Source organism: Ammospiza caudacuta, chromosome 2, assembly GCF_027887145.1.
Source record: "Ammospiza caudacuta isolate bAmmCau1 chromosome 2, bAmmCau1.pri, whole genome shotgun sequence".
NCBI lineage: Eukaryota > Metazoa > Chordata > Aves > Passeriformes > Passerellidae > Ammospiza > Ammospiza caudacuta.
In genome coordinates this window covers 87,636,394-87,649,281 of record NC_080594.1, presented here as the reverse complement: position 1 = coordinate 87,649,281, position 12,888 = coordinate 87,636,394, and the positions used below count along the sequence as shown (strand labels likewise).

The following is a 12,888-nucleotide window of genomic DNA, read 5'->3' as shown; positions in this document are numbered from 1 at the left end:
GGCAGGACTAATAAGAATATAGATAGATTTTTCTTGGCACTTGTTTAGAGTATATGGCTGATAACTGTTTTGATTTTTCTTTTATTAAGTAGAAGTGCAGAAAGTTCTTCCCCTCTCTCTGTAGCATTACATGTTCAAAATTGAATTTCGAAAAGTTCAAAACCTTTTTTTTTTATGTAACTGGTGCAGTGCCACTGAAGTATTTCTCAGTGATACTCTTGATCACTTCTCAAACTTCTGAAAACCACGTTGCTTGTGAAATAAAGGGTGATCAGATGACCTAAATGGCATCAGTCACTGCTTTCTATGATTGTCACTATTTAAAATCTGCCTTTTGCTTTGCATCGATGCCTTAAGGTTTCCTTGTGTTTTGTTTGTTTGTTTAGGTTTTTTTAAGGTGTGTTATATTTCTAAATCCCTGCCTTGCTGTGCATCCACCTTATTTCCTGGCCTCCACTGTCTCTCAGCTAGCTCCTGCCGCCATGGCAACTCTTGCTCCAGCTGAACAGATGGGACATTGAGTGGAGCAGTGCAGGCTCATGCCCTGCCGGGAATCAGCTGGCGGCTTGCACTTCTTTCTGCAAAATTAAAAGCAGGCTCTGCCCAGCAGAGGCATGCTGGTTTTGAGGGTGCTCAGTTTCACAAATAGCACTGTGATCTATTAGTTGCTTGCAGAAATAAAACATAGTGACTGGACTGGGATTGTTTCTCTGCCTAAGGCCTCTTCAGAGGAGCTTTGCCTTTAGTTAGAAGAACTTGGCATCAGCCAGCAGCCAGTGATTTTCTGGTAGAACAATTGCCATCAACTTGTTTTTTTTTTCTCTTTAGGATGCGTCAGGATGAAACGCCACAGGCATCTAAGCACCAGTGACAGTTCAGACAATGAGAGTAAGTAATACCTGCTAGTTTTTTCTTTGGTCTATCACCCCCTTGTGGTTTCCCTCTGTGGTTTGAAGGCAAACTGTTTAACCTCTTAAAATTTAAAAAAAAATGTTTCTTGGTGGGTTTCTTTTTTGCATTTGTGGTCTTTGGTCTTCTGAATCATGTTATAGGAGGAGAATAAGGCAAAGGATCTTATAAGGGGAGTTCTGAGTATACTTAGAATTCCAAGAGAAACTTGTATATCTTTCTCATTTATAGTTGGCAAGAAGAAATCTGTAAATCAAGAGAAATTTTACTGCCCAGGGTTCTATTCTGTGATTATTTTTCTAAAAATAACCCTATTGTCTCATGGTATGCAGAGCTTCAACATTAAAATAGTTGGGGGTGGCAAGCTTCTTGAGCATTAATGTGTTAGAAGTATAATCAGTACATTGATTGCTATGTTATCTCATACTGGTTCTTGATCTATTCCATTTTTCTCTGTTCAACAATTTAGTAAAGTTACACTTTAAGTGTTCCTTGGCAGACATCTACCTGAATATCTTCCCATTTTATCTGCCAGAAACCCAAAACAGAACAACCCTGTGTGACAGGGTCTTGTTTGTAGCTTATAAATCTGTGCCTATCTAGTAGCTCTGTACATAATAATGATTCATTGTCATGTTCACTGCAAGTCATTGATGTATCCTCTGCTAAAATAACATTTTCCCAGAAACATCTCAGATATCGCACTATGGGTTTTTTGCATCTCTTGTTGGCACATTTTAGTATCATTGTTTTTTTCTTTAGGGTTTTTTTTTTTTTGAGCATTTTCAAGCTCTGTTTTACTCTTCCTTCCACTTTGTTTGAAGGGAACTAAATGAAAGAAAGCAGTCTGTCTGCTTGTTTCTGTTTACTCATGCTTGTGTTGGGCAGAGCAGAGTGTACCCATAAACTTGGTGTGCTGTGGTTTTATAAAGAACGAGTGGAACAGGAAGAGCTGAAATTAAGCCTACAGACTGCCTAACAGGTTTTTTTTTGCCCACATCTTGTCAAAAATTATAATTCAAGAGATTGGAGTTTCATGGGAGCCTTGTGTTTCATGGGAAAATAAATGAATTGAACCGAGCTATAATGATCCTTTTTTATTTCTTCTTTTTTTTTTTAACAGGTCCTTCCACTTCCTTTTCTTCTTGTTCAAAATACAGGAGCAAGTCAAAAACACCAGCAAATGAACAAAAGAAGCCTGCTGAGGTAAGAACTGGGTTGGTCACTGGTAGTTTTCTTTCATGCAGTTTTCATGTTTCTAAGCCTTGAAGGAAGTGAGCTCTGGATCTATTGCTGGTGAGTCCTTTTGTCACCTGTCAAATTCTTTGTGAACCCTCATTTTCCTCACTGTGTGATTATTATAGGAGCTCTGATGTGTGATGGTCCAAAATGACTTATGGCATTTGCAGATGGTAATATGTACTTTGTTCTTTCCCTGGAATTTTAATATCATTTTGAAATTGGGAAAAGCTGTTATGGTTTTAGGAGTAGAAAAGTGGCTAATATGTATGTGTTTGGGAAGGATGTCTGCTTCAGGATGAAACAGTGGGACACTCAAGTGGGTAGGATATGTACATGCAGTGTTTGCTACTTCGTTACTCTTGCCTTTTACTGTCGATGTAGCTTTTTTGTGTACTCTGCCATCTCCACCTGTTAGAACCTCAACACTTACCACTGTCGCTGGACCTGTACTGACCTATTTAATAAATTGACATTTTTGCACAATCCAGTGCCCAAAGCCCTCCTGTCGACCATTCCATTGGTAGACCCTCCTAGTGGAAGATTTGTTGGCTGCCTTCTCCAGATTTTATGCTTGCTTTCTTAAGGGCTGAAGTCAGATGCCAACTACAAATTTGAGAAATATTTCTTGTAGTTAATTCCCCTTACTTGTTATCATATTGCCTCTGAATGAGTCCTTCAGAATTTTAGTATGAGTGCTGAAAAAAGACTGGCAAACCCCACTTTATTTCTATAGAATTTAAGGTAATTTACTATACCAGCAGCTTTTTACCTGAGTGGTTACTGCTGTGCAAGGTTGTGTGAAATATGTAGATCATGCTCCTATAGCTTAAGCTATTCAGCAAATATGCTTTGTGCTTCTTTTCTGTATGCTGCTAACTAGGTGGTTTTGCTGTGGTAAGAACAAGGTAAATGATACAGCATGTGTCATTTCTTTGGAAGCTTAATTCTCATTGCAAGTCAATTCAAGAAAACTCAATTCTAAAAGAAAATGCAAAAATGTTAAAAAAATAAAATTGGCTAGAACTAGCTAGCTACCTAGTGTTTTATTTGCAGCCACCAAGAAGGTTAAGAAAAACCCTCTAAGCTTTTTGCCTTTAAGATGTTATGAGGATTATGGTTCTGTAAGAATTTAAATCTTAAAGCAGCTTGTGGCTACTGAGGTCTTGTAAGTGTTGCTCATATGTGCCTAACTTTGTTACCAGTCAAGCTGTGCAAATGGGAGCTGAAGCACATGTTTTGCCAGGCTTGTTGCTGTTTCAGATACATGTTGGTGCTAGTCCCTTCTTTCTGCCCAGCCATCCAGTTTTATTCTTGTATCTCTTCATCATAGGGATTGCCCTATTACAGCCTTCTCTGAGTTTGCTCTATTCTTTCTCTATGTGCACATGTACGTTAAAACAAGAATTATGAAGATGTGGTCCAGCTATGTAGCATAAAAGTTTTCTGTTTACATAACCTCTAGGAATTAAAATGAGCAGTATTTTCAGTTCCTCCTTTTCAGATAATCTTTGCTGCCTTTTACCAGTTCCAAGGCGAAATGTTGATTCCTTTAATGCTTAAAATATGAAACTTTGAAGAACAAAACCTGGAATATACACTTGAAATTTCAAAGTCTATTTCATAATGTAATCCTTCTAGTAATTCTGGAATTTCTTTGTCATATTTGATTTAAGATTCTAATCCTGGGGGGAAAAAAAGAAGAAAAGAAAAGGAAAGAAATCCCAAACTTTAGAACATATCCTCTTTGGAAAGAGTGTTCTGAGTACAACATTTAAAAGATCCCTGAAATTAATTGAGTTCTCCTGGAAAGGGCGTGGAAGGGAAGGTGACAGTAGTACTGTACCTCTTGTACATAAGACTTCTGGCTATTGTTTATGTTTTGCTTTTATTCCACTAAAAGCAAGCACTCCCTCCAACCCCTTGAAAAGCATATGCTGGGAAGTGTAGTATACAAAATGCTTTTGCCAGCAGAGCATTGAAATTGGTTATTTATGCATCAAGTGGTGACAGGGGAGCAAAGCAAATACTGAAAAGGGACCTCACTACACATCTAATATTTATTAGATAGAAATTTAAATTTTCAGGCTGACAGTATCTCTTTAGCAAGGCCTCTCTGTAACAAGTTGGCATTGCTCTCCTTTCATTCACCTCTGCTTGCCAGACAGCAGGCTGTTTCTTGAGTTAGTGATGCAGAAAATCTAGAAGGTCAAAGCTATAAATAGTTGTTTGGGAATGTTTTTGTTCATGGTCTTCATACATTAAATTTTTTTTTCATGCCAGTAAGCCTTGGTTTTTCAAATAAATTGCATGTGAGTATATATGCTTTCTTCCCCTTCCTGTACCATCACCAGCCCAACCTGAGTACCTGGGTTCTCTCCAAAGAAAAGCTTGGGTTTGGTTCTCCAATAAGCAAGTAGTGAGTATATGTCCAGTTCAGGACTTATCTGAATATGCTGGTGTCCTCTGAGTTTGCCTGTAAAAAGTGATGAGTGGCTGCATCTCAGGACTGCTTGAGTTGCCTTCCAGGTGCTTTGGAATCCAGGTGGGTTTGGGAATGGCCTCAATGGAGCGAGGTTGTCTGGTGTTAATGCTAGGCCAAGAGGTGTTTGTTACAGTGCAAATGTCAAAGCCCATTTCCAGAGCCTGTATCAATCCAGAAGAGATTGATTGATTGATTGATGTTAGTGGGTTGGACCTGGTTTCAACTTACTCCAGTTTGCTCCTTGGAAAAGAAGGTGAGAACAAGGGAAGCCTGTAATGATGCTTCTTCAGGCCATGGTGCTTCTGTAGGTAGCGTCAAAAGCAGGGCTGTGTCTCTTTCTCACTGCTCACCTTCTGGATTACAGTCTATCACAAACGACTGCAATGGTGACTTCAAAATTCTGTTACTCAATTAGTTTAGCATTTACTGTGAATAAATAAACTGTGTTGAGGTTAGAGGCACACCAGTAATTCAAAGTCATAACTGGTTTGGAGACTTTTATGATGATGTTGGCTGCATACCATTTGTGGTGTTGCCCCTCAGTGGATTTAAACATAGGCAGGAGGGACTCACAGCCTTCTGCAGTAGGCTGTGTGGGAGCAGCAGGGTAGGAGACATTTGGATGTCTGGCTCAGCATGAAGCCTGTACTTGGCAGTTTCCTGTCTCCATGAAAGCTGAGGCAGAAAATGATGGCAGAGTAGTGGGAGTAATTTTTGCAGGGAAAATGCATTAGTTGGACTGGCCTGTATGACTGACCATGTCTTTTCCCTTATGCTTGTGGGGTCAAAAAAAAGCCCAAGAGATCTTTATGACATTCAAATTTATCTATATCTTTTTTCAATCCTGTCTCCTCCTTGAAAGTGCAAAGAGGTTAAGTTAGCGTTGTGCTTTTTTTTAAACCTTTTCCATATAACATGGTAATATTTTACTGCTCTTTGCAAATAGGGTTTTGAATCTCACAGCAGGAGTAATTTTTAATCCCTCATTGCTGATTGTGACAGCTGTATTATCATGTGAAATGCAGCTTATCTTCCAAAAGTAAATGGTCTGCATTCATTACTTGGGTACGTGAAACTCTTTTTAGTGCATTTAACTGCCACATAAATTGCAGTCTTGATCCTGAGAAGCAGCCCGTAAGACTAGACTCTTGGCAGCAAATGGACTCTTTTTGCAGTTTGAAAGTGCTTTATTTTGTTCTGTGACTGAATGGGCAATGTGGTTAAACTATATTGCTTTGCATGCACCATGTGTAATAAGAGACTGCCACTTTTATGTGCATGCTCACTTTAAAAAATTCTGAATTATCTGGGATGTGTACAGGCTTCTCAAGACCTCTGGGAAGCATGTGCTATCCATGAGCTACTTTTTAGCCTGCTTGGGTTAGTTGTTTTTTTAAAAAAAATACATAAGGCTGGAGATGCAAACTCATCAGTTACTTCTATGATTTTTTTTTCCCCTGTGAGATACTGTCTCAGGCTATTTGAACTCTTTACGAAGAGGTGACCCAAATGCAGAAAGGTGTGGAAGAGCTTGCTTGTGAAAAAGCTGAGCTGTTTTACCTTTGAAGTGAATGAGCAGGCATAACAGTAAAGTGTGAACGGGTTGGAAACAGCAGAGCTAGAGTGCTTCAGTCCTGCCTGTCCTTGTGATGGAAGAACTGGACAGAAAAAGCAGCTATGAGCATTGAAAAATGAGGCCAAAATTTGAAAAATCTGTAGCAATTAAAAGGATATCCTTTTCATGCAATTAGGCTGGGAAGCTCATCTGCTACAGGAAGTGGTTGAGACTGAGAATTAAACAAGATTTAAAAAGGAATTGGACAGATGATAGCAAGTACAGATTTTTAAAAATATCTGTATAAATTAATACCACTTTAAAAATTGATTGTTAGGATTAACCCCAAAATCCAAAGCTTATGTCTGATTAGCAACCAGAAGGAAACTTGACATGTTCTTGCACATTCTTCTGGCTCATGAGATACTGTCAGAGACATGATGTTAGGTAGCATTGATTAAGTATCCAATTTCCTGGCATTTCCTATACATGCTTACATGCTTGTAAAAGGAGGCTTGGAGGAATCATGGCTACTTAAATGAAAAGTACAATATTTAATTTACTTAAGCCCTGGATAATTAAGATAGTTTTAGAGAGTAAGGGGTTTTAATATTAGGATTTACTGCCTTACTTGCCCAATTGTGTGGATGTTTGGGAACTACAAATTTAATTCTACACATATTCCTGACTATCACAGCATTTTTAACATTTTAAGTTTCTCAGTCTAGTTGGTATATGTGCCTGGAATTGTAGCTTCATTTCCATTTGAAATTTATGTTGCCTTTTATTTTCTTTGCTGCCAAAAATTGCTCAACCAACCAAAACCCAAAGCAAACCTGCCTTAAGTTTCTACACTTCTCTAGAAGGTAAATTTCTTAGTTCAGAAACTTCCTGCACAGGTAGCAATATATTAAAAGAAGAATTCTCCCTTTCCAGGATAAGCTCACTAAGTTCTGTTCTTGGTGTTTCATCCCCTATAAATGGGCAGTCTTTTGTGCATACTGTCAAACATCCATACAAAGATAAAGTATGCTTACATACTGTGTGACTTGTAATAAGTCATATTAGAATTTAAATTTTGTTTATTATTTTTGAGGTGATTTTAGGTGTAAATCTGCTGCTTCAGAAGTCTGTTTGCTAAGGGCCTGTATTTGAGAGCTACAATAGTAGAGTAAGCCTTAATGCTTGGGAGTGCTTATGGGAATAAAAGTTACTAGATGCTTTCCAAGGAGAATAAAGAAAGATTATTTTACTCTCAACATGATGGAAAAACTCTTGTGTAATTTACATTTCATATAAACTCAAGTGTTTGACAAAAGAATTTCAAACTTGGCCTTCAAGATGGGTTGGGAGGGACACCAAAAATCTAGGAAAATGCTAGCTGTTGTCTGGTAGAAAGGATGCTGGCCCTCATTCCATGCTGTTTGCTGTAAAAGATCTAATATGCTTCTGCAGGGAAGACAGGACATAGTAGTTCCCTCCTGTTTTTTAAAAAAATCCTAGGTCTGTGCTTGTGAGCAGTGCATCTCCTGACTCCCCAGGTGATGAAAAGCCTGAGTTGCTGAGTTCTGCTGGGTGCAGGGGAAGCCTGAAGCAGTTCCATGCAATCCAGCATAAAGTGGGCTTCGATTGTAACAAGAGCAGTTAACCCATAATGTGCTTAGGCCTTGGAGGTGTGGCTCCCAGTCATGGCCTAGGTGCCTGTGACAAGTGACTTACCCGTGCTGGGAGTCTGTAAGCAGTTGATCAAAGTACCTGAAAGCGCAGAGAGCGTCACAAGAAGTAGTACTGGCTTACATTTAATTTTTAAGAGATGACACAATCCATTTATTTTTCCTCACACATGCATTTGGGCAAGACATGGTGAATGAGCAGTGGCATCAGTCAGCTTCAGTAGTAGCTTACAAGGGGTATTGGAAAAGGTATTTCACTAATTTTTTTCTTTTCTTAATGTGGTTTTAAGTTTGCAGTGGTCATGAACAGAAGGTGCCTGGCAGTCTGTGCAGATCTGATATTTGAATTGTTCATCAAAGATGGGGGTTGTAGAAGGCCATTTTATTGTTAAGACCATTCTGTATTCAGTGCTAGTGTTTTACTGTAATTCTCTACAGCATTACTTGTATTCTCCCTGATATCTTTAATGGATAAGGATACTTCATGCGAAATCATATTCTTTGTTTCAGAGCCTGATTTATTCAGAGTAAGCAAAACAGGGTCCAGTGAGGAAGATTATATATTGCATTTCCATAGAGTGCTTCCAGAATGAGTTTGGGTTCAAATTAGAGATGGCTTTTGGTGAAGCATTTTAAAATAAATTCTGAGAAGTTAATTTTTCTCGGACGTACTCTTCTAACATAATTTCCAAATAGGACTCAGAAGTCTGAAAAACAAATACAATGTGCAAACTATATCTTTGATATTGTTGTTTCTTCGTGCATTAGTGCTTTGGAGGAGCAGTGTGTCCATATTTCTCAAGGCTTTTTGTAGAATCTAGCTTTTAAAGGCTTTATAGATGGCAGTGTGTCTGCAGAGCTGACTGGAAGGTTCTCATTTCCTCAGCAAAAGCAGGCAGACTTCTACTGCAGAACAAGCCACTAATGTTGACCTGTCCTGGTTTCAGTAAGGGTAAAGCTAATTTCTTCTCAGTAGCTGTTGCAGTGCTGTGTTTTGGATTGGGAATTAATATGGTGTTGATAACACAGTGATGCTTTGTTTATTTGGTAATTTATGTTTATCCCAATTCAAGGACTTCTTTTATGTGTCTCATGCTCTGTCAGGGAGGAGGTATGCAATAAAAAATAAACCATGAAACCAAAAAGACTGGGAGAGAGCATAACTGAGACAGGTGACCCAAACTGACCAAAGGGATATTCCACATCTTAGAATTGTTACATAAACTAGGGGAGTTACCCAGAAGGGGAGCTGATCTGGGTTTGGGAAGCGGGGTGTGGCACTGGTCAGTGGGTAGTGAGCAACTGTATTGTGCACCACTTGTTTGAGTTTTTCCTTTTTATTATCATTGTTGTTAGTATTATTTACCATTATTATTGTGTTTTACTTAATTTTCAATTATTGAACTGTTCTTATCTCAACATGTAAGTTTACTTTGATTCTACTCCCTATTCCACCGGGTTTGGGCGGGAAGACAGGGGATCAAGTGGCTGAGTAGTTAATTTCCAGCTGGGCTTAAAACCACAACATGAGTAAAGAACAAAGTCTTTTGTTCCAGATTTAGGCCCCAGTTCTAAAGCATGAAATATGTAATAGAAGTTCTCAATGAAATGGTAACGATTAGATTATGAGACAATGATGACATAAGCAGACACATTTCATTGATGTAATTTACTCAAAGTGCTGTACTGCTTGTGGTTGAAGCCAAAAATTCCTGGCAGCAAAATGAAATTTTAAGTTCAGACTAAGCAGTCTTGCATGGTAAGGCTAAAACTCGTTTGTACTTTCACGCTCTCTTTACTAAAAATTATTTTTAATAAATCCCACTGTCACACAGTAACTACTGTGGAATGCTCAGAGTGGTGGGGAGTTTCCCACTTCTGTGTGGCTCTGGGAGCTGCACTTGGTTATAGCTCAGCTCTGCAGGGCCTTGTTCTGTTGTGTGCTAAAGACACTCGGCACCAGCTGAGTCTGGTTGTGAGGAATGGTGTTTCTGAATGGGAATGTTTTATAAGCCTAGCCTTGGTGTGCTCATTTCAGGTATTTTCAATATATATGATACCACAGGTGATGTTAAAATAAAGGTGAGGGGTTGTGCTTTATATAAGGTAAGAAGTAGAACTGCTTTGGGGTGATTGAAAGGTGAGCTGAGCTTCATGGGCTAACTGGAAATGCAGGTGGTTCTTGCCAGGAGGGGAGAGTGTGTGCTGTAGAGCAGGCTAGCTGTTGTTCTGTGGACACAGTTAGTAAAGGAGCAGCATTTATTTGTTTTTCAACATGAGGAGAAGCTGGCTGTCTAAATCCTGGAGGCATGTGTGCTGCTCTTTGTGCGGATGGCTTAGTTCATAGCCTTGAGGCTGACTGCTGAAGTAGAATTTACTTCATTTGTCAGAAAACTCTCTTTGGGTCCCCTGAGTGTTTTGGTTTACTTCCACAATGGAAGAAATACAGATTGAGTATTCTCATACGTTGCCCTCTGAGAGTATTTTACTGTTGGAAGATCCTGCTTTGCCACACGTGAAGAAATGTAGAATGACTAGAGCTAGATTGTAATGATTCCAAGTGTCTGCAAGAAATCCTCAACTGCACTGTTAATCACAAGTATGAACAGGCAATTCTTAGGAAGTCTTAGCTGAGTTTTGGAGTCTCTTAAGGTTTCAACAGTTATCTTTTTATTGATTAAATTATTGACTTTCAGTGGTACCTGTAAACTGTAGAAATCTGAAGCAGAGAACTTAATGTTGTGGCATGGTGACGGTGTGGTCAGTACTCACAACAGTCAAAAGAAACCCAGAAAAATTCATGCTCCAGGGGGTTTGTGCTCTAAAAATAGAGGTACAGTTTGCATACATAATGGATGATCAGAAGATTTGCTGCTAAGCAATGTAGTTAGAATACGGATGCCTTTAATATCATTTTTCATCTAGTGGTTAAGAAATAGTGAGTTTGATAGGAAATACTTCACTTTTATATTCTGTCACTGGCTTAAAAGGTAGTTTGTAAAGCACTTACCTCAGATAAGATTTGAGAAATATCTTTTCTGGTAATTAAAGCAGTCATTGCACTTCTCCTGTATCATACTTTTCCATTCCGGCGTTCTTTGGAATTGTACCCTGTTAGTGTTACTAATAATTCTGGCTCTGTACCTGTAGCACAGAAAACTAAAATGCCTTTTAAGCAACATAAATAATTTTACATTTTATTTTGGTGTGTACATATAGTGCTTGGGGAAAAAAAAAGGATGCTTGCAGTCTCAATGTTTCACTCTTGACATTCAGATTTTAATAGGAGCCTGTTATGTACCTGAGGAGTTATGTACAGAAGGCAGCAGTGAACAGCCTGTTCTGAACCAAGGCAGGTAGCACATGATTAGCAGATACAAGACCCTTGAGTCTGTGGGTTTGAGTACCCTCGGTCAGCTTGCTCTCCTGGCCACCTGTATGAGATGCAGTTGTAGAACATAATGAAGTAACACTGATGTTCCAGGTCACCAGCAGCTATTTCAATACCTGTTTAGCACAGAGACTTTTAAGTAATATTTACTGGATGATTTCCAAGAACAGCTGAGAATTTTTGCAGTAGGCATAACCAGTCTGGTACTGTGAAATTGAAAAGGGTACATGGAGATATTGGGCTCTGAGATTGTTTATTACTCTCTGTTTATAAAACTGAATTGGTAAGAAGAGAATTCAACCTGTCACAACTTACTGCAGGGATATTTTCCATTTCATTTTATGGCCCTTTGAGGATTTGATTTCTTATTACAATAATACAGTTAATTAGTTGCAATGTCTCCCTAAAACCAAGTCACGGTTGCTGTTTTGCTTTACTGATCATTAAGCTGGTGCAGTGTAGCAGTGGAGGAAAAAAAGAGGATAAATGTGCCCTTTATTTAAATTGTCCACACCTGTAGTTGACAGATATTGACATTAAGTAAGCTTTGAGATGACTGATAATAATGTTTACATGCTTGAAAAAACATAACTCTCTGGAGCCAAGTGTTATGGCTGAAGATCTGCTGCTATAGTTTACTCTGAGGGTGATGTTTCATGGTATAGGTTTGCTGAAAGATGCTGAGGCTGGATTTTGTCCATCACTGCTTACCCACAGAGCAACACAGGTCTTGTCTTCCAGCAAAGGCTGCTGTTCATCTTCGATCTCAGAGATCCCAACCAATAAAACTTAAAGTGGTTTTAATAAATTAGCAAGTGCCTATCCATCAGTTTTGCCATGGCAACTGTTTGTAACCCATGATGATTATGACAGTTTAAAGTAGCTGAACTGAGTGAAAGAAAAGGATATCCTACCTTGTGTCTAAGTTGGGGTACAACCTACAGGCTGACAATAAGCTGATTGAAAATACGGTGAGGAGCCTTGAATCAGATGCGGGCTTCCTTTCTCCTCTCTCTGGTTGCCTGTAAAAAACTTCTTCCTTCTTCTAACTCCAAAGGTTAGCCTTTGGGCAGCAGCATGGTTTTGAATTAGTGTAAACTTCTTATCCTACTGTACCTAATACAGTAAAAATTAATAATCTAGGTAGTTTCAAATTGATTTGTGTTGATACTCTTAAAAAAATTATCAATGCTTATGCACTGTTTCAGTGTAACTAAGAAAAATACCTGCCACATTGTTTAACACAATGCTCTCTCTCAAATCCATGTTTGCACTCTGTTTCCTGCAGGTGTTCCGCAAGGATCTCATTAGTGCCATGAAACTGCCAGACTCTCACCATGTCAACCCTGATGAGTATTACGTCTTTGCAGACACGTGGAAACAAGAATGGGAGAAAGGGGTTCAGGTTCCAGCCAGTCCAGAAACTATTCCGCAGCCTTCTCTCAGGTATTGCTGGTCAGACGTGGATCATGTCTACAAAATGGCAACTCAGAGAAGATGGTCTCTCAAAACTGAGTTGTCTAAGTGCAGTCAGATTTTCTCTGTTGGTATGTTTAAATCTTCAGTGTAGCAGCCTTCAGACATGTTCTTAAACCACACAAGTGCCAATTTGGAAAGCATTTCTGTGGTGCTTCAG

The 12,888-nt window shown here is 39.0% G+C and overlaps 1 protein-coding gene across 1 annotated transcript in view; it reads left to right on the top strand.

The window, feature by feature from the left end:
• Nucleotides 1–836: 836 nt before the first annotated feature.
• JADE3 (jade family PHD finger 3) overlaps nucleotides 837–12,888 on the top strand; it is a 32,642-nt gene continuing 20,590 nt past the window's right edge. Inside the window, exons 1-3 of the mRNA XM_058825078.1 lie at nucleotides 837–888; nucleotides 2,033–2,115; nucleotides 12,541–12,698. Coding sequence (XP_058681061.1) covers nucleotides 840–888; nucleotides 2,033–2,115; nucleotides 12,541–12,698 — 290 coding nt within the window. The 5' untranslated portion in view covers nucleotides 837–839. The remainder of the gene's footprint in view (nucleotides 889–2,032; nucleotides 2,116–12,540; nucleotides 12,699–12,888) is intronic.